General features: G+C 40.0%; 3 protein-coding genes across 4 annotated transcripts; all 3 read left to right on the forward strand.

The window, feature by feature from the left end:
- Positions 1-267: 267 nt before the first annotated feature.
- LOC131758434 (C-X-C motif chemokine 6) lies at positions 268-2,572 on the forward strand. The gene is made up of 4 exons (XM_059066514.2): positions 268-506; positions 667-799; positions 911-994; positions 1,386-2,572. Exons 1-4 carry the CDS (start codon positions 305-307, stop codon positions 1,402-1,404), a joined length of 438 nt encoding a protein of 145 aa, XP_058922497.1. The 5' UTR covers positions 268-304; the 3' UTR covers positions 1,405-2,572.
- Positions 2,573-13,536: 10,964 nt separating this feature from the next.
- Positions 13,537-15,089, forward strand: PPBP (pro-platelet basic protein). Its single transcript, XM_059066516.2, has 3 exons — positions 13,537-13,706; positions 14,005-14,140; positions 14,267-15,089. The coding sequence occupies exons 1-3, from the start codon at positions 13,586-13,588 to the stop codon at positions 14,367-14,369; spliced, it is 360 nt and encodes a 119-aa protein (XP_058922499.1). The 5' UTR covers positions 13,537-13,585; the 3' UTR covers positions 14,370-15,089.
- Positions 15,090-19,367: 4,278 nt separating this feature from the next.
- Positions 19,368-20,895, forward strand: LOC131758435 (platelet factor 4-like). Of its 2 annotated transcripts, none has more exons than XM_059066515.2 (3): positions 19,368-19,529; positions 19,807-19,972; positions 20,112-20,895. In XM_059066515.2, the coding sequence occupies exons 1-3, from the start codon at positions 19,445-19,447 to the stop codon at positions 20,197-20,199; spliced, it is 339 nt and encodes a 112-aa protein (XP_058922498.1). In that variant the 5' UTR covers positions 19,368-19,444; the 3' UTR covers positions 20,200-20,895. The 2 variants fall into 2 exon arrangements, with proteins under 2 accessions (XP_058922498.1, XP_066893033.1); XM_067036932.1 differs by having other exon boundaries at positions 19,843-19,972; positions 20,112-20,615.
- The last annotated feature ends 441 nt before the right edge of the window (positions 20,896-21,336 follow it).

Below are 21,336 nucleotides of genomic sequence, written 5' to 3' on the forward strand. Positions count from 1 at the left end.
TTCCCAGTCTTCCTGTTTAGATGGAGACGACGGGCATCCCTGAGAAGACTCTGTGCCCCAGGAGAAGCTGGCTTTCGCTAGCCCAGGCTGGCGAGTGCACTCCATCCACCGCGGGGCGAGCTGACTCGTCCATTGCGGAACGGGTGCAGTCAGCAGATGCCAAACGCCCTCCCCAAACCCCACTGCCTAACCCCGCTCCACTCAGCCCTCTTTCCCCCGCCCCACCTCAGTCCAGGGACTTTCCCAAGCATCCCAAAGATTGAATTTCCTGCCAGGGGGGAAGGGGCAAGTGCAGATAAAAGGGATGCGGAGGACCCGGAGAAGTCACGGTGCTCTAGAGTTTCAAATCCCACCCCTTCTCCCTACTTCTGAACCCCTCTCGCTGAGTCTCTTCGCCACTATGAGATTCCTCTCCAGCCGCGCCGCCCGCATCCCCGGCCCTTCGGGCTCGCTGTGCTTGCTGCTCGCGCTGCTGCTGCTGACGCCGCCAGGGCCCCTCGCCAGCGGTGAGAGCTCACAGCCAGCCAGACGCACCGAGCAGGCGGAGCGGCCCCGCCAGCCAGGCGGCCGCGGCGTCCCGGGCGTGGGGAAATGTCCAGGGTGGACTGGCTGGGGAAGAGATCTCCCAGCAACCTGCCCATAACCGTGTCTCTCTTTCTACCCCAGCGGGTCCTGTCTCGGCCATAGTGAGAGAGCTGCGTTGCATGTGCTTAACCACCACACCGGGGATTCATCCCAAAAGTGTCAGTAATCTTCAGGTGATCGCCGCAGGACCGCAGTGCTCCAAGGTGGAAGTGGTGTAAGTCCTCCTGCGCGGCGCTGTCCACTGTGACCTTGGCAAGAGGGATGTCTCCCCAGCCCTGACTTCAGGCCCGCAGCTCATGGGCGCATCCTCCTTTTCTCTCTGCAGAGCCACCTTGAAGAACAGAAAGGAAGTCTGTCTGGACCCAGAAGCTCCTCTGATCAAGAAGGTCATCAAGAAAATGTTGGACAGGTACCTGTCACCTTGATCTTTTTGGTTTCTGAATGTCTCTTGGAGTGCGGACTTCTCAAAGTCCTTATTCTCCGCGTGGGATTTGGCAACCACATTCCAGATCACGCTTAGGAAAAAAAAAAAAAAAAAAAAAAAAAAAAGGATGTTTGGGAGAAGGGGCGAAAGTTGTTCTAGAATGTCCTGGGAAAACCCTTATCACAAATGTCATGTGTAATTGCCTAGGAGGTTACACAGAACTCGTTACTGAGATGTATATGTTGTTGTTGTTGTTACTAGAGACCTTGAGCCCACCCTTTGCTTTTTACTGATCCTCAACTCTGTTTTGAAAACAAGCTGGGGTAGACAGGTGTGTGGAAATTTGGTTAAACTGATGTAATTCTTTTCCCAACAGTGGAAACAAGAAAAATTAAGAGAAAGGACCGCTCATTGGAAAAATTGCCCTGTTCTTCAGCAGAAAAGTTTTCTGGGGATCTCTGGACCCAGTGAAGACAAGAAACAAGGGCTGATTTTCTCCAGTGAGTTAGGTTTCTGTATGAATTCCCCCCTATGAGAGAGATGAGAAGAGCGAAACTATGTTTGTCCCTGCAGCTTTCTGCTCAGTTTATGGTGTGTTAAGTGTAGTATTTGCTGCTCCTTATTTGCTGTTATTTTATTTGCTATGCTACTGAAATCTTTGGCAATTAACTAAATTGTGAATCAAGAATCACTGGTTGTTAATCTTTCAAGGTGACTATTGTATTTATAGAATATAGTTTTTATAGTGCTATGGAAAAAGCTGTGTCTTTAATGTGTGAATGATATTTCATTAGAATGCTGTATATGGGAGATAAACTTATTCTCACTCTTTCATGAAACAGGAACTACTTTAGTATTGTTTCTTGAGGAAGATGTTAGAGAATTTTCTTACTCTTGACCCTGGTTAGCTATTTAAGTTATATTGCATTAGAAATCTGGATGTATTATACAGTTACCTGTGTAGAATGTATTTCCTTATTTAGAATTTCTAAATGTATGAGTTCTATAAGGACTAATATATTATTTTCCTATACATTTAGATATTTGATGTCTTCCTAGTATGGCATAATGTCACGACTTACTCATTAAACGTTTGATTTTTATGGTATTTATTATCTAGTTTATTAGGAGTATTATATCTCTAGTATTATATTTCTAAGTATATGTTTTGGATTGATGAAGAAGCTAGGAACTAGGTAAATTCCTTATTTCTAGTTTTTATAAAAATACATCCTTTTAGTTTCTTAAAAGTAAAGGCACATTGTAAAGCAATTATACTCCAATAAAGATGTTTAAAAAAAAAAAGAGTAAAGGCAAACTTAACAATGATTTATACTTTGAAAGTTCTGAAAACATATTTGAGCTCTTTGAATGTAAACTCATCATGCAGTTAAAAAAAAAAATGTACTGCCCTGCTAAGATTTGCAGGTGCTTATACTGTATCTTTTAAAGGTTTTGACCATTTTGTTACAAAGAATTACATATGCATCACATTTACTATGTTAAAATTGTGCTTGTTAAATGTGGCCTCAATGGTTTATGGTACTTCCTTTGTTCTCTGGGAAAAACAATAAAAGATTTTAAAAACTTACTCAGGTTCTTTCTTCTTTATTGTACTGTTACGAAAATGTCATTCTTCTTCAATTCTACATTATTGTAAAAATTAACCACTCTCCTCTTTGGCTAGCAGAGAGGACCCTCATTTCCTAATGTCCTTGCATTAGTTCAACCTATTTCCAAGCTCACTCCCCTTCCAGATCCTCCTTCACAGCACCAACAATCTTTGGGTTCTTTAGAAAACACAAATAGATAAGCCTTCCTTACCTTAAATCCTTCACTGCTCCCTATTTCCTAGACATGAAATACAAGTTGCAAAGTATGACAAATTAGGTTCTGTTTCATGATTCCTGATTACTACTTCAACTTCATTTTTCCCTAGCATCTTTGCAGTCAAGAATTTAGTTCCCTTACAGGGCGTGTTCTTTCCAGGTCCAGGCTTTTGCATTTGGTAGGGCTTCTACTGGGAAGGCCCTTCCCATTTTCTGTCTATAGGAGGAAGCTTATTCATCCTTCAGAGCTCAGTTCAAATAACACCTCCCTCATGAAGTTTTCCTTGGCACTCCCAGCAGAACTCATGGTTTCCATTTTGATGTTCCCATAGTATCTTCTAAATATTTGAATTTATGTGAATAGCCAACATTGCATTGCTTTTACTTGCTTATAAGGGGTTTTACCCTACTCTGCTTAGAGTTCTCCCAGAGCATCTGCCACATTTCATTCATCTCTGCATCCCCAATACCTGATACAGATTGACTTTAATGAATTAATAAATTATCCTGAAACTCAGGTTGTCAGAGAGTGTCCTAAAATCAGTCACCTGGCTCATTGTGAGGAAGAGCAAGAAAACAAAAGGAAAGAGACTAATCCAATTAGTATACATACACGCATCCTCCAATTGGATTAATATGTTATATATGTTTATATTAACATGTATTTGTATTTATTAATATATGCTAATATATTAACATATCTATATCTAACCTAAGTTATTCTACATCTTTTCATCTCTTTCCATATATACCAAATATCAATTAGATTAATAAATATTCTATTATTACATATTAATATATCTATGTAATAGAGAGAGAATGTATGTGTGAGAGAAACAGAGAGATACAAAGATATGAAGAAACCTATAGTAGATTCAAAGAGATGAGTTTGCTGACAATTTTTTCAACAATATAAAAAATCATAAAATACCTCAAATTTTTTTAAAAAATTGTTAAACTTCTATGGTATTTTATTGCTCTCTCAAACAGCATTTTTCCCCTTTGAATCCATAAGTTACACATTAATCCTAAAAAAACAAACCAGTTATTACAAATGTTTGAATTATAAATTTCAGTGTTTTAAACAATCCCTGAGTTATTGTATCAGCCCCAAAATACTCATTGAGTAAGTGCCTGATAATAACAAATGAAAGCGTATTAAATTCCTTTGGGATGGACAAAACATAAATTATGTGAAGAAATAAACATTACTGATTACTTCTTTATCATAATTCAAGATGTTTGTTTTTCCCAGAAGCAAGATTTATAAGTTTAGTTTGTTTATAGATCATAGAATAAGACCTTATTGTAATATTCTTGAAATCGTATTTGTCATGCTCATGCCATAATTGGCTGTTCTACAAATAAAATAGATCACAGTATATTACCAAAGTATAACCTATACAAGAACCTCAGGGACAGCTACTAATCACCAATCCTGCTGTTACTATTGATCCTGCCACTAGCAAACTCAAAGACTAACATATCCGGGGGAAATTAATGTAATGTACATCTTCTAAGGATATACCTTCTATTTTCCTCCTCTTAATTCCTAAATACTGTATTCACTCTCTTATCCCTCTGAATGTCATTCTCATATATGAAATCACTGGGAATTGAGCAAATGCTCAGCTAAAATTTACTCTATGTTACTCCCCCAATCCAAACAATTTTCAATGTGCAATCAATGCCCTTCATTCTACCAGACTTTCTTGTTTGCCTCTGGGTGTAACACATTCACAAAACCCTTCAGTTCCTGAAGATATGACAGGATCTATGATAAATTATGACTAGTGGCTTTGTTTTTCTACCATAGTTTTCATTCTTGCATGAGAAAAAGAGTTGCTGTGGGTAATTCTCAGGTTGTTCATAACTTCAAAAGTCCTTCCAGGATGTTACAAATTGAGAAATTTACCAGACAGAAGAAGCACCTGGCGATTTCAATTTGCCTCCCTGACCACTGAGGACCATCCGCCAAAATCGGAATCAGTGCACATGATTCTGATTTTGGCGGATGGTCCTCAGTGGCTTTTAGTCAGCAAAATTAATATTATATTCCTGACAAGCATTGCTCATACTTCAAATATGTAAAGTGAAATAATTACATAGAAAGACATAGAGTTTAGGTGTAAAACTTTGTTTCTACAAAATCTAGAGTCCAGTTTCTTAAATATTGAGAAATTGCAAGAACATCCCCTGCCCTCTGAAAAATCCATGTTCTTAATGGATGTGTTTCCACTACCACATAAATGTGTGATGATTATTTCTGACCCACCTCTTGGGTTGAACAAAGAGAAAAATAGTTGATTTGATTCACTTCCAGCAAGAGAGGCCAGTGATATTTCTTTGTAGTTTGTGGTGAAGTGCAAGTCAAAGCAGTTGCATTTCAAGTCTAGTTGTGAGTATTTTTAGCTATGTGACTTTGGCAAGTTATTTAACCTCTCCATCCCTCAGTTTTCTCATCTGTAAAAGCAGTACAATAATATCTATCTCTCAGGCAATAAAGACTAACCTGGAACAAAGTAGTTTCTTGATAAATGTTAGTTCCTTTCTCAAGCCTCCTAATTCAAGCTCCTCTTTAAATGAGAAAACTGAGGGTTCAATCATTTAAGCACCCTTAATTTTTCTCATATTTATTATCATTCTTTATACCTATGTGTTAATGATTAATTTTTAGTGCTTCTAAGAAATCTTTTTTTTTTCCACCAGTCTTTTTCAGGAAGCTTCTGGAAACAATGCATTCATATTCTCTATATATTTTCTGTCAATTATGTGGCAACATTATAAAGATGTATGATGTATTTCCCTTCTTCTAAACATTAATCCATCAAATATCGGTATTGACATTTATTGGTAATCTTGTTTCTTACTCGACCTTGTGCAGGATCCTTATGATATAGCGATTACAAAGATGATAAGATTTCAACCTAAGGTAAGGTCTTTTAGCAGCAAATACATGCAAAGTTTTCTCTGACAAAGCTTTCCTTGAAAGCTGAATGAAAAGGAACTAGATATTTTGAGAGAGAGAGAGAGAGAGAAATAGTGTCTTAGGTGGCATTGCCTAGAATCAGACTCTGAGAGGAGATTTACATGCAGGAAATTTGAGGAATGCTCTCAAAATTAACATCTGTCAGGAAGTAAGCAAGCAGCAGTGGGCAAAGGAAGAGCTGCTGTGTGACAGAAGATCCGAGTGGCCCTGTGAGAAGCTCTGGAGCTGGCATGGCTTTGCAGAGTTATTCTGAATTTTGGCAAGGAGGCAGACCTCTGAATCCGCCCATTGGTCAGCCATTAGATGTGGGCTACCCCTGGGGAGTGGGCATAGCTTTGGGTGAGACAGTGCCCTCAGGCTGTGAGCTATGCCCAGGGCGGACGTTCGTTCTGCGTTATCTGCTGCCATCATTCCCAGCCAAGGAAGAAAGTTGTGGTGCCCCCTCCAGAGGATCCTGAAAGGGCATCCTGGAGGTGCATCATGGTTTCTGGGGCTGGGGAGGGGCGAGGAGGGGAGGAGAGGGACAGAGCAGGAGGAGGAGAAGAAAGGAAACTGGACGGGAAGGGAGGAGAGTGGAAGGCTCTTGTCTTTTATTGTCTTTTTCTCTCTTTCCTACTCTCCTCTTCCTTCTCTCTCTCTTTCTCTCTCTCCTGCTCCCTCCTTCTTCATTTATTCATGAGAAATTTAACGATACTACTTAAAAGAGGAAGAGGAACAGGAGGACCAAGGTGCCCCAGCAAAAATCTCAGCCAGAAGCCAGCACAAAACACCTCCCACGTGAAAGAGGCCAGTTTGGACTTTTCAGCCATTCCAGTTGCCCTCTGACCACACCAACTCAAGTGAGCTCAGGCAGGATGAAAACAGAAGAACCTCTCATCAGCACACAGAGTTATCAGAAATTACAAACCTTTGCCGTAAGCCACTAAGTTTGCAGTTGGCTTGTTATGCGGTAAAAGAGGATCAAAAAAGGATGGTCAGGCATCTGATGTTCAACAAATAGTGGCAATCAATATAATTAAAATAAAAATCCACAGGCTTGCAAAACTTTGCATTGTTCCTGTATAACAGCACCCAGGAAGATATTTCCCCATCAGCTCTTTCACCTTCCCCCCTCTCCCTCCACTCCCCACACCATGCCTCACCCCTGGATAAGATACAGCCTCAATTAAATTAGTGCCAGAGTATTTGAGGTCTGGATCATTCTTGGCCACTCAGAGTTATACAGAAGACATATTAGATTTCAGCACTTATAGGAAAGCTTTTGTTGGCTAGTATTTCAATTTATTGATTAAAGTGCTTTAAAAAAACTGACCCTCCATTTTATCATCTCTAGGATCTTCTGTACCCATTGTGGGTTTTTTGTTTGTTTGTTTTAACATCTTTATTGGAGTATAATGGCTTTACAATGGTGTGTTAGTTTCTGCTGTATAACAAAGTGAATCAGCTATACATATACTAATATCCCCATATCTCCTCCCTCTTGCATCTCCCTCCCACCTTCCCTATCCCACCCCTCTAGGTGGTCACAAAGCACTGAGCTATGTGGCTCAGTGCTATGTGGCTACTTCCCACTAGCTATCTATTTTACATTTGGTAGTGTATATATGTCAATGCCACTCTCTCACTTCGTCCCAGCTTACCCTTCCCCCTTCCCATGTCCTCAAGTCCATTCTCTACATCTGCATCTTTATTCCTGTCCTGCCCCTAGTGTACCCATTATTTTATTACTAATTTGTAGGCAGTGGCTTATCCCCTTCATATTTAGGAGATGTCAGTTCAAAACATTCTAATCGATGCAGAATTAATATACTTTTTAATTTTAAAGGCTAATGTTCCTCCAGTGTCTCTAGATATTTTCTTTTAAAATAGCTAACAGATAGGTTCTGTTCTGAGTCTTAGAAAACTTGCTAGTTTCCTGAATGACGCTGCTATTTATAAGACAATGACTTAAAGGAAAAAGAGATAAAGTAACTTACCACAAAAAAAAAAAAAACACAGTGACAAAGTAAGAGTCATAAAATGCTGTCAAGTTATTTTTAAACCCAAGAACCTCTGACACTAATTTTCTAGCATTCTCTGAAGTTATAACTTTGCATAAAGTATCTTCTTTTGCTTGAATAACTGATTTTAAAATATTTTTTACCCATTTCTGTATAGTCAGGTTATTCGTGTCGGTATTATGTTTCTCTTCATGGAAAGCCAAGAAAATTATGCATGTGACAGTAATAGCAGTTAGCAATAGTAGTAGTAGTAATAGCAAATTAGTATTTATATCCCATTGCTTTGCACAAATATTTGAGATCTCACTTTTAAAAAAGAAGTAGTTAAACGACTAAGTCACATAGCAAAGAGACTTTGTAATGCCTGGCACATAGTAGATACTTAATATATATTGAAGAAATGAAAACTAGCAAAACGTTTTTTTACCTCAAACGCTGACTAATAGGCTTGTGAAATTTTAGTGACTCAAGAAATGTGTTAATACTTCCTCACAAACCTTGCTGTCGATGTGTCTTTTGTGACAAAATACACTTGTTGATTAAGACAATGAGTTGATGATCCTGTGCTACATGCCTACCTCTTTCCTGGTATCAGCTAAGTCAAGTAGCATCATTAGCTCAGAAGACTTTCCATATAGTTTCTCCAAAAGGATTAGGAATTTTTGACTAATCTTACTAAGTGAACCAAGAAGGAAATGTGGATAGTGTTTGTATGGGGGTTGGGGAGGGGCAAGCGTACAGTGAAACTCACAGATACAGTAAACAATACATGTTGCAGAGGGGAGAGGTGGGATGGACAGAAAAAGAACGATATGATGAGTAATGCCAAAAAACTTTATATCTTGCTGTGGAAATGGTTTTGAGCTTATGGTTGATTACAAACACATCTGATTTGTGAATTAGCAGTAGTTTAATCACAATAATGGGGAAAGGCTATACCGTCATCACTCAGGAAGAACCAGCAGGAAGTTTGCTCTCCTGATTCTGTTTCCTGTTGAAATTCTTTCTATAATTCATTTCACATGGTCACTCTTACAAGGATACTAATTTTTTTCAGCTTAAGATTTTCCTTAAGCTTACCTGCTAGACTATGAATTTTGGGGTTGGGAGAGGTGGAAAATCAGGTTAATTTAATATGTTCTACTGCTAGACTGTAAGTTATAAGAAGAAAATAAATGGGGTGGAGAAAAATAAGGAATACATTGTAAAACAGGAAATAAGAACTTAAGTAGGCATAGTCAGTAACTGCTAAACAACGGAAAAATTGGCTTAAAATTTTTTAAAAGTTGGAAATCGTTTACTGTAGTCATTCTTTTGATAAAAAGTAATCTTATACATTGAATGTTTTAAGAGTTGCTTCTAAAATTTTAAAGGTATAAATAAATAAGAAAAAAATAAAATGGGAAGTTTGAATATTGTGTAAGATTTGGACATAGTTGTAAGAGGAAGACAACCTGTGTCTGGGGCCTCATCCTTTTTGCCCAGCCTTGCAAATCACCTTTTTATACCACAGGTACTTTGGGCCATGTGAAGTCTCATTTGAGAATTGTGACTGATTAGAAATGAAAATGAAACTTGCCTTTAGAGATACATACTCATGGATTTATTCACTAACACTGTTTAGCTAAGACCTACTGTATATGGTGTTACCTTACACATTATAGGATACATGAGGCCTTCAAAGAAACCTTGGACATGCCCCTGTATTCAAAAGTGTACAGAGGGGTATTCTGTGCCCATGAGTCTAGACGTTCAGATTGTCTAACCATTGTTCTACTTGTGCATTTCAGTTAATATTGCTGTGCATTCAGCAAAGGATACCATAAACAAGACCAAAAGACAACCCTCAGAATGGGAGAAAATATTTGCAAATGAAGCAACTGACAAAGGATTAATTTCCAAAATTTATAAGCAACTCATGCAGCTCAATAACAAAAAAACAAACAACCCAATCCAAAAATGGGCAGAAGACCTAAACAGACATTTCTCCAAAGAAGATATACAGATTGCTAACAAACACATGAAAGGATGCTCAACCTCATTAATCATTAGAGAAATGCAAATCAAAACTACAATGAGATATCATCTCACACCGGTCAGATTGGCCATCATCAAAAACTCTAGAAACAATAAATGCTGGAGAGGGTGTGGAGAAAAGGGAACCCTCTTGCACTGCTGGTGGGAATGTAAATTGATACAGCCGCTATGGAGAACAGTATGGAGGTTCCTTAAAAAACTAAAAATGGAACTACCATACGACCCAGCAATCCCACTACTGGGCATATACCCTGAGAAAACCATAATTCAGAAAGACCCATGTACCAAAATGTTCATTGCAGCTCTATTTACAATAGCCAGGACATGGAAGCAAACTAAGTGTCCATCAACAGATGAATGGATAAAGAAGATGTGGCACATATATACAATGGAATATTACTCAGCCATAAAAAGAAATGAAACTGAGTTATTTATAATGAGGTGGATGGACCTGGAGTCTGTCATACAGAGTGAAGTAAGTCAGAAGGAGAAAAACAAATACCGTATGCTAACACATATATATGGACTCTAAGGGAAAAAAATGTCATGAAGAGATTAGTGGTAGGACGGGAATAAAACACAGACTTACTCGAGCATGGACTTGAGGATATGGGGAGGGGGAAGGGTGGGCTGTGACGAAGTGAGAGAGTGGCAGGGACATATATACACTATCAAATGTAAATTAGATAGCTAGTGAGAAGCTGCTGCATAGCACAGGGAGATCACCTCTGTGCTTTGTGACCACCTAGAGGGGTGGGATAGGGAGGGTGGGAGAGAGGGGGACGCAAGAGGGAAGAGATATGGGAACATATGTATACGTATAACTGATTCAGTTTGTTGTAAAGGAAAAACTAACACACTATTGTAAAACAATTATACTCCAATAAAGATGTTAAAAAAAATATTGCTGTGCATTAAAGAATAAGCAAATCCTAATGCCCCAAATATATTAAAAGTAGAGGTAGTAAAATAATCCCTTTATAAATGCTCTTTTGTTGTTTTTTAGGAAGGACTGTGTCTTCTGGGAGTGTCTATGTTAATCCACTTCTTAGAGCTAGATGTAGTCCTGTACTTAGTCGTTGAAATGCTGGTGGAAGGGTAAGAGGAAGGGTGAAAGGAAGGGCTCTTGGCTAATATCTCCATGTCTAGAAGACAGTTTTAGGTTATAACCATAGGCCTATATGTGTATTTTTGTAAAGTACCTATGTTTATTGTGGACAAGGTTCATTCTTTACTTTGCAACATCTAAGCTTTTTAGATACCTGAGGTGATGATGTAGGATAAAAAGTAGAGCTAGTGAATTAACCAATTTGTAAATATCTTTGTTATAATTGATTTTTTTTAAAAAGCAGCACCTTGGGCTTCCCTGGTGGCGCAGTGGTTGAGAATCCGCCTGCCGATGCAGGAGACACGGGTTCGTGCCCTGGTCCGGGAAGATCCCACATGCCGCGGAGCAACTAAGCCCGTGAGCCATGGCCGCTAGGCCTGTGCGTCCGGAGCCTGTGCCCCGCAACGGGAGAGGCCACAACAGTGAGAGGTCCGCATACCGCAAAAAAAAAAAAAAAAAAAAAAAAAAAAAAAAAAAAAAAAAAAAAAAAAGCAGCACCTTGGACATGGAATGGTTAAACCGTCTCAGAAATATACATCAGGACTCTTTCATTAAGTTGGCAGCAGAGGGACAGAAGGAAAAATAAAGGGAGGGATGTATGTGGGTGTGTTCGTATTTATATTTTGATGATAACCCTTGATGCGTGTGCATCTCCTGGCTGTGCCATAGGAATATATTGTTAAGTAAGTCAATGGAAACATACCTTCTTGCTAATACTTTAATTGTTTAGATCAGATAATGAATCCTCTTAGAAGCATTATGCTTTGTGTACTCTGTTGTGTTATGTCTCATTTTTAATTTAACATTAAGGGAAAGTAGTATTTTCATCATGAGTCTGCCAATATCTGTCTAGAGGCCTGTTGCCATTTTTGTCTTTTATGAAATTTGTATTGCCAAGAAAGGCAGGATTATATTTTTTTCCTTCCAGATTGAGTTGGTGTAGTGTATTCTTGGTTATCAAAATACTCATATAGCTGTGGGACTTTGAAATGGTAAATATTCATGATGTGTGAAAAAGCATGATACATAACTGTAAAATCTGAATTACATAAAAATGGATGCTTAGTTGTGTAGATACACAAATGAGATTTAGAAGGACGCATCAAACAGTAAACTGCTTGTGATTATGGATGACTGTTTTTTGCTTCTTGTGTTTTTCGGTTTCTGATTATGCACATGTTAACCTTTAAGAAATAATTGTTGTTTTAAAAACCTTAAAAAAAGTGTACAGTCCTGTTGAGGATGCAGCTCTCATAGATGGGGCAGAGATCCAGACAATAGCATATGCAAGCCAGTATGTGATGTTCAGGTCTATCTCTGCATAGCTGCAGGGCTTTGTCATGTGGGGTTTGAGATCAAGACCCTTAATTGGTGTCTGAGACTTAAGGAATAGAGATGTTACTGCAGTTCATATAAAAGTTCAAAAATGGAAACACCTTCAAGGTCACCAATGGGACAGAAGTTGAACAACAGGAGTCCATGCTATAGAATGTTATGAAGGCATTGAAAAGAATGGGGAAAAGTGACACTGAGGTAGCATGCAAGGATACTGAAGACATATTTTCGAAGGGCAAAAGCTATATAATAATCCCATTTATATATAAAAAAAAACTATGTCTACCTCTCTATATGTTTATCTCTATGTATTGGGTTGGCCAAAAAGTTACCCAATATTATGTGTGTGGCTCTATGTATATGTATATGTGTGTATATAAATGTAGAGAGAATAGAAAACTAGTGCCAAACTGTTACCAGTGGTTACCATCGGAGACCGGGAATGTGGAGTAATGATGAAGAGGAACTTGCATGCTCTATCCCACATGCATCTGCAGGTTATGAATCTTTTACAGTGAATTGTATTATGCATTTCTCAGCTAGATTAATAATGAAAAATTAAGCTGCTGGGTCTTGTTCTCTAGGGTATACTCAGATGATAGAAAAAAGTGGTTTATTTCATAACAGACAGGAGGATGAGTTTGTTTCTAGTTTCTGGATAAAATTACAAAAGAGAATATATTTGGAAGACAGAAAGAAGCCCATAAATAATATGCAAAGTGAGACTTTGATGGTAATTGGCTCCTATTTTATCCACATACTCCAAACGAACCTCAATACTAATCAACAACCAAGATAGGAACATCTGCTTTCCTTGGCAACCGGAAAGGGAAGAGAGCTCTCTTTTCCAAGGGCCGCATGCTTATAGACACATAAAGTGTCTATAAGGCCTCTAAATTGCACTATAGGAAAGGCAGGGCATATTACATAATTATACAAAGAAAATATATGTAATATTTCAGTCTAGTTCTTGCCTAAGTAGAGTATTAAATATTGTGTAAGGGAGATGGATATTGAGAAGTGGGCAGTGAGAGTCTGCAGGGATGCTTCAAATGAAATTTAGCAGGAATTTGACTTGCCTGGCATTTATCTGGGTTGGGCACAACTTGACCACTCTTACACATATATTACCACACACCCTCACTTCCCCCATCCCTATCCTTTTTCTCCTTACTGGCCTTGAGGGAGTGTGTATAAAAGACAGCAGGAGACCGTGAAAAGCGACTTAGCTGCAGACTCCCAGGCTCTGGGAACAACTCTAACTCAGTCTTTTCTGCCATGAGCCTTAGAGGCAGCACCACCTCCTCCTGTACCAGGGCCGTCCCAGTTTCTGTCCTGCAGGTGTTGCTGCCAATGTCACTGTTCCTGACCACGCTGGTTCCCTCCACCACTGGAGAACGTAAGAGAAACTTAGGGAAAGCTGAAGGTGGAGCCTCTGTTTCCCTGCACCTGAGGCTGCTTCTGCTGTAGCTGTGTCTGGGGGATGGACTGGTCTGATGCTCCTGGGACTGGAGAAGGGCATTATATGAATAACTCTAAATGGAGGCGCTGCACTCACGTGCCAGGAATTCTGCTAGGGTACTTTACTAAAGGTTTACCGATCAGACTCGCAATGACCTTGTGAGAGAGGTACCCATCAATAGGGCAGATCCTTGAGATAATCGTGACCACTCATAGAATCACACCTTCTACCCTAGCTAAAAGTATGAATAGAATGCTGCACGTTGAACTTCGCTGCTCGTGTGTGAAGACCACTTCTGGCATTCATCCCAGTAACATCCAAAGATTGGAAGTGATCAGGGCAGGACCCCACTGCGCCAAAGTCGAAGTAATGTAAGTCTCTGCTTCTGCAGTATTGCCTCACTAGGGAAGCCCTTCACCTCCATCCCTACTGACACTGTTGGATCCCTTCTGATAGTGTGCCAGGATGCTCTGGGATAAGTCTATTATCTCTTGCAGAGCAGTGTTGAAGAATGAGAAGACAATCTGCCTTGACCCAGAAGCTCCCAGAATCAAGAACGTACTCCAGAAAATATTGGAAGATGGTGGGTCAGCTGCTTAATCTTTTCGCTTTCTGTCAAACCATTTTATCTCCCAAGAAGGATAAAAGTGTGAGGTCTTGGCTTTCTAGAGTTCTTATTTATCCAGGATACCTAGTAATACCGTATGAAGCTTTGGATGTGTTTTCCGTTCTGTCTCAAAAAGTCACATTTTGTTCTGAGATGGCTGATTAATAGATGACAGAGAGAAGATGAAAGTAAGCATGGCTCTGGTGTAAGATAGGCTCAAGGATGCATTGTACAACAGGGGGAATAGAGCCAATATTTTGTAATAACTGTAAATGGAAAGTAACTTTAAAAATTGTATAAAAATCTACAAATTAATAAAAAAAGAAAGGAAGCAAAGTTAGTTTCAAAATACATGGTTTACTTCCTAACTCTTGGCTAAATGTGGTACTGTGTTTTGCATTTCCTTCTTTAAAAATTTCTTTCCAAATACAACCGTGTTAACTTATCTTGCTCCACTGTACTGTTAGACTAGATGTCCCCATGAGGATTCCATAATGGTCAGTGATATTAGGAACCACACACGGCCCAGCATGGAACACTTGCTCAATAAATGTTTGTTAATATTTTTAGTCACTTTATATATTAATAGTGTTTAAATGGTGTTTTTCATTGTCTTACTCCTAGGATGTCTTGTTTCAAAACATTCTCTGAAAGATTTTTCTAATGTTTATTTTAGCCTTCAAATGCTAAAAATAATAAAGCTGTAGAATGTGAGTCTTGTAAGCAGTGGTTATTTACTTTAAAGTGGATATATTTAATACCAGTAGGGCAAAAAATATATGATGATATATGATATCATATATATTTTCAATAATATATGATAGTATTTTCAATAATAATAATACCGACACAGATTCTACATGGTGTTGAATGTTTTACCCTGACATGTTTGTACATATTTGCATTTACTAAATATCTAGATGGTAATCATTTCAGTATGAGAATCAGCCTTGCAAATAAACACAATAGAGAATTTAAGCTTTACCAGGCTACTAATTGTTATTTTACAATCAACAGAACTTTCTTTAATGTCTAATCCCTTAAATTTACACCCATACTATTCTTAAAGAAATATTACTATAAAATCAAATTTATTATTGCTTTGTTGTCATATATGATTACTTTTAACAGAATTATTAGGGAAAAAAGCCTTATCTTTTTATTTTTTTAAACTTTGGTATTTAACAATATGGCCAACAAAAGTCACTAGCTGATGATACGTGCTATTTTTAATGTATTATAGTAATAGCTAAACTTTATTATAACTATTAATATTATGAGTTATATTAATAATAAGATTAATATTCCAGACAAAATAATTGTTCTGCATGCATTACAATTAAATAATTGTAAAGAATTAAATAATTCTTACAAGATAGCTATGATCTGGTTAAGAGCACGTCCTCTAAAGAGAGGGTAACTTAATCCACCACTTGCCAGCTGTGTAAATTTGGGCACGTTGCATAACCTCTCTGTGCCTAAGTTTCTTCATCTCTAAAATGGCATAATAATATTGCTTATCTCATAGAGCTGATGTGAAATTAACAGTTAATAAATTCAAAGTGCTGAAGATAATGAATGTCACACAATAACCCATATGACAATGTTATTTAGTATTTATTATTATTACCATTAGTATTCCCAGTGTTACAGGGAAGAAAAACGAAGTTCAAAGAGATTAGGAAATTTGCCTCAGAATCAGATAACTAAGTAGGAGACAGAGTGGCAATTTGAAACTGTGCTCTTAACCACATACCATATCATTTTGCTTGATTTTTCTTTCTCTAATTAAGAGATTACATTATATATCACATAATGTTATTGACACGGAAAATAGGACTTGATACATAAATAGCACACTGCACATACTATGATGGTTATAGGAGAAGATATCAGTTCATCTATCCCAAACTGCACATGGATCTTGGGGAGCACTCATATATTAAGCATATACTTCACAATCTCTGCATTATTAGGTTTTCTTTTATTAGCTCCTCACTATTATAGGTTTAATGCCTTAGATGCTTTGTCTACAAAATAAATACTTTTATTAAGTAATAGTTAACAAATAACATACATGAAGAAACATGTAATAAATAAAGCAGCAAATGGTGACTACAGTCGTGGTGATCAGTTTTTCTCCAATAATTTAAAATAGCTCAGCATCTCATGCATTTCTCTAGTGGTTTCCTACTGAAATCCAACAGGGCCACCTCTTGAGATATGACACAGTTTTTACACTATGCTAATACCTCCTGCATAATGCATATGTCTCTTACTTTTTTTTTTTGCGTTACGTGGGCCTCTCACTGTTGTGGCCTCTCCCGTTGCGGAGCACAGGCTCCGGACGCGCCGGTTCAGCGGCCATGGCTCACGGGCCCAGCCGCTCCGCGGCACGTGGGATCTTCCCGGACCGGGGCACGAACCCGTGTCCCCTGCATCGGCAGGCGGACTCGCAACCACTGCGCCACCAGGGAAGCCCTGTCTCTTACTTTCGTGTGCACATATTGAATTATTCTATTTAGATGCAGAGAAAGAATGAATGAATTGTCACTACTCCCTAGGTTCCTTTATACTGCAAATAGTGAAATCTGCGGGGTAAGGTTGTACAGATCCAGTATGCTGCCCATCCATATGCCAAACCACCCCTCCTATTTCCTCTGTGCTAACCCAATTTGGGAATCTCAAGTTTCGGTTCCATAAACATGTATGACTTATACATGCTGTACCAGCCATTGCACGGATGCTGGATATTCAAAGACTATAAGTCACAGAAACTTGCCATTGAAGAGAGTATTACTGTCTGGTGGGAGAGGCAAACAGGCTGACAAACCATTACAACCACAAGTTCATATAGACGTATGCTCCAACTACACAAAGAAACAGACACATGAACGTGTCAAAGCCTCATCGTTATCATTTTCAACATTTATCATCTTCACTAGTGTAGTACTTTATACTGAGTTCCTTCCAGGGAGCTAGAATAGCGATAGACAGTACTATCTCTCACCACACGGAGCTTTCCATTTAGGAAGAGAAACCATTTTAGACACATTTAAATATATATGCATGTGTGTGTGTATGTCATATATTTGTGTTCGTATGAGCTGTGAGACATAGGAGAAGAAGTGGGTGTTACAAGACAACAACAGGGAACACGAGTAGCTTTAGCTGTGGGGGAAGGCCCCTGTGGGGAGGTGATATTTAAGCTGAAACCAGAAATATGAATAGAACTATAGCCAGCTGAAAAGACCGGTGGTGGGAGAGTAAGAGAAAGCACATTCCAGGCCCAGGAACCCAATTCCGTATCCCTGCAGAAATCTGGTCCTGCTGAGCATTAAGAGGTCTGCTAGTTCTATGCAATGGGCTCCTGAGGCCCTTCACCACTGTTAATCAGTGTGACAGGGAGCCCCTGGCTTTGATCTATGGACCTTTTCTGTGCAGGATTCTGTTACATCTTTTCCACACTCAACTCCCAGATGTGTCCTCCTGTGTCCTGTGTCCTCCTGAGAGCTTCACAGCTCCCGCCAACGGTGCAGCCCATCTCACCCCGTCACTTGTACTGTCCAGGTGGCAGCAGACACTGGGAGAAATGGCCTGAAAACTCTCTTTGACCTCTCTTCTTCCTGAGCAGAATGGAGAAACATCCAGATAGCAATTTTTATAGAAAGCATGCATCCAAATATTACCATTATAATTTTTCTCAGAATAAGAGGATAGATGAGGCTAACTGAGCTTGCTTCCTAGAGTATATTGGATGATGGTTGGTAGAGCCAGGTGGATCCCATTCAAGAGGAAACTTTCCGGGCTTCCCTGGTGGCGCAGTGGTTGAGAATCCGCCTGCCGATGCAGGGGACACGGGTTCGTGCCCCGGTCCGGGAAGATCCCACATGCCGCGGAGCGGCTGGGCCCGTGAGCCATGGCTGCTGAGCCTGCGTGTCCGGAGCCTGTGCTCCGCAATGGGGGAGGCCACAACAGTGAGAGGCCCACGTACCACACACACACACACACACACACACACACACACACACACACAAAGAGGAAACTTTCCACATTCACGTGAAATTTGGAACCAAATCGTCACCTGGAGACCAAATTCAACTCTTTAGTAGCAGAAAACAATGACAAAAGGCACATCTGGAAGAAATGCACCTGCCAAACTCAACTCAATGGTAATCAACAAGAAAGGCAGAAGTAAAGGAGCAGTTCTATTTTTTTTTTTATTTTTTTAACATCTTTATTGGAGTATAATTGCTTTACAATGGTGTGTGAGTTTCTGCTTTACAACAAAGTGAATCAGTTATACATATACATATGTCCCCATATCTCCTCCCTCTTGCGTCTCCCTCCCACCCTCCCTATCCCATCCCTCTAGGTGGTCACAAAGCACCAAGCTGATCTCCCTGTGCTATGCGGCTGATTCCCACTAGCTATCCACCCTACGTTTGGTAGTGTATATATATCCATGCCACTCTCTCACTTTGTCACGGCTTACCCTTCCCTCTCCCCGTGTCCTCAAGTCCATGCTCTAGTAGGTCTGTGTCTTTATTCCCGTCTTACCCCTAGGATCTTCATGACCTTTTTTTTTTTCTTAGATTCCATATATGTGTGTTAGCATACGGTATTTGTTCTTGATGAGGCAGTTGAGCGTTGAGAAGGAAACAAACTTTACTGCTGTACCAGCTGCAACACGGTGACTACAGAGAACTCTACTGTTGCACGTAACCAAGAAAACATACATTTTTATAAGGTTCAAGTACCGTTTCTAACTGCACAAATGTGCATGTATTATATGCATTCAGGGTGGCCGTTGGATCCTGCTACCAGCTCCCAGCAAGACTGCTGATCCCTGGCTTGTCTTCCTTTTGCCCTAATCTTGGCTGCCCAGTGCCCAACTCTGCAGAAGTGTCTCAGCTTCCTCATCGCAGTTCTCCATCCTCAACCCCAGGCTTCCGATGAAGTTGATCCACCGCGGATATAAAACGGGAAAGTCTTGGGAACCACCGGTCTGCGGAGCGCCAGCCCGGGCTGCCCCTACGCTCGCGGCTCCTGCTGGCATCTCTGCGACATGAGCCTGACAGCGGGCACCCGCGGCCCCGGCCCGCGGCCCAGCCCCGGGCTGTTGCTCCTGCTAGCCGTCGCTCTCGCCCAGGGTGAGAGCTGAAGGAAGCAGGGCCTGGGGGAGGTCGGGGGCGGCGGGGAGCGAGTGCGGGAACCCCCGGGGCTGGGGCGGACTCTGCACCCGTCTCGGTTCCCAGCTGCGATTGACCGAGCGCGGCTCAGAGTGCAGGCGCTGTGCCAGGTACTGCCCGGTGCGCTCTACCACCTGGACAATAAGACACTTTCTGAGGCAGGTCTGGTTTGTGGAGGAGGCAGTGAAGGTCAGACGCCGCGCCACGAGATCCCTAAGGTACCTCTGGCTATTCACAGAGTCGTCACTCCCCACTGTCCCCGCCCCACCCGCAGCGGACTCTGAAGGTGGAGCTGGAGACCTGCGCTGCGTGTGTGTGAAGACCACCTCTGCGGTCCGTCCCCGGGGCATCTCCAGCCTGGAGGTGATTGGGGCTGGACTCCATTGCCCCAGCCCCCAAATGATGTGAGTTCTTGCACTCGCTTCTTTCGTGCCCACCCGCTTCTCCCCTCCCCTTCGCTACCGCCCCTCTCCACCCGCCTCCCGCCAGCCTAATCCCAAATGCAAACCCAAGGGCTGAAAGGCGCGCCTCTTTCCCTGGCAGAGCTACGCTGAAGGACGGGAGGAAAATTTGCCTGGACCCGCAGAATCCTCTGTATAAGAAAATAATCAAGAAACTTTTGAAGAGTTAGCTCTTAAATCTGTACTTTTGAAGAGTCAGCTGCCTAAATCTGTACTTTTGCTATATAAAGTGTTTCTTCTTTTTTTTTTTTCGTTTTCAATCTAACTGTGGAAAAATCATCTGATGATTTTATTATCCTGGAAATTCTACATAAACAAAATAAATGAAGTTGTGGTATAGTCAATATTTATTAATAGAGGAAAGAAATAATGTTGACATATCACAATTTCATATAAAGAAAAATCTCCAGAATTTTAAGCAAAAATATATTTTGAAAGAAGGTTTGGTTTAATAAAGACTGGTTTTACTTGGTGTTGTATGTTGACTGATATATATTTGCATATTTCCAGGATTGTATTACTTAATAACTACTTATTTACATAATAATGTCATGATTAGCTTTGCCAATAAATATTAATTGCACTTAAGTTTTCTGGGCTGCTTTTTTTAAAAAAATTTAAGTAAATAAAGCAGACTCTGCTTTTATCCCCTTAAGATTTATACTTTACCCCAGTATAGAAAATTAATAAAAATGAAACTAGAATTCTCTAATATCAGTATACTGATACTTTCCAGAGCATTACATTAAAATATTGTACTCTTTATTGATCCTTCCATAATGCTGACATTTAACAAAAATGAAATGATAAAAACAGTTCCTGTACTCATGTTACTGCCTGTAATAAATCCCACATTTGGAAAACTTACAGAATTGGTTCCTATTACATTCCATTTATATACCATGAGTTTTGCTCTCAGCACTAAAATGTCTTTAATAGACTTGTTCCTCAGTATTCTCAGGTTCAGAAAAACCTTATTTGCAGTTTACCACTGTTCCATGAATCTCTTAACATTGGAGATATTGAGATTGTGTGTTAAACAGCTGTGAAAATTAGGAGAGATACAGGTTGTATTTTCATTTATGCTTTAAGAAGACACTACTATACTTTAGGAAGAAAAGATGGCATTGAAAGTTGGGTGTGTTAGTTACTTTGCTTCTGTAACAAGGTACCTCAAACTCAATGGCTTTAACAACACAAATTTATTAGCTCACAGTTCTAGACATCACAAGTCCAAAATGGGGCTTATAGGCTAATGTCAATGTGTCCTCAGAGCTGCATTCCTTCTGAAGGTTCTAGGGGAGAAT

The sequence above is a fragment of the Kogia breviceps genome, chromosome 6, assembly GCF_026419965.1.
Source record: "Kogia breviceps isolate mKogBre1 chromosome 6, mKogBre1 haplotype 1, whole genome shotgun sequence".
In the NCBI taxonomy this organism is placed as follows: domain Eukaryota; kingdom Metazoa; phylum Chordata; class Mammalia; order Artiodactyla; family Physeteridae; genus Kogia; species Kogia breviceps.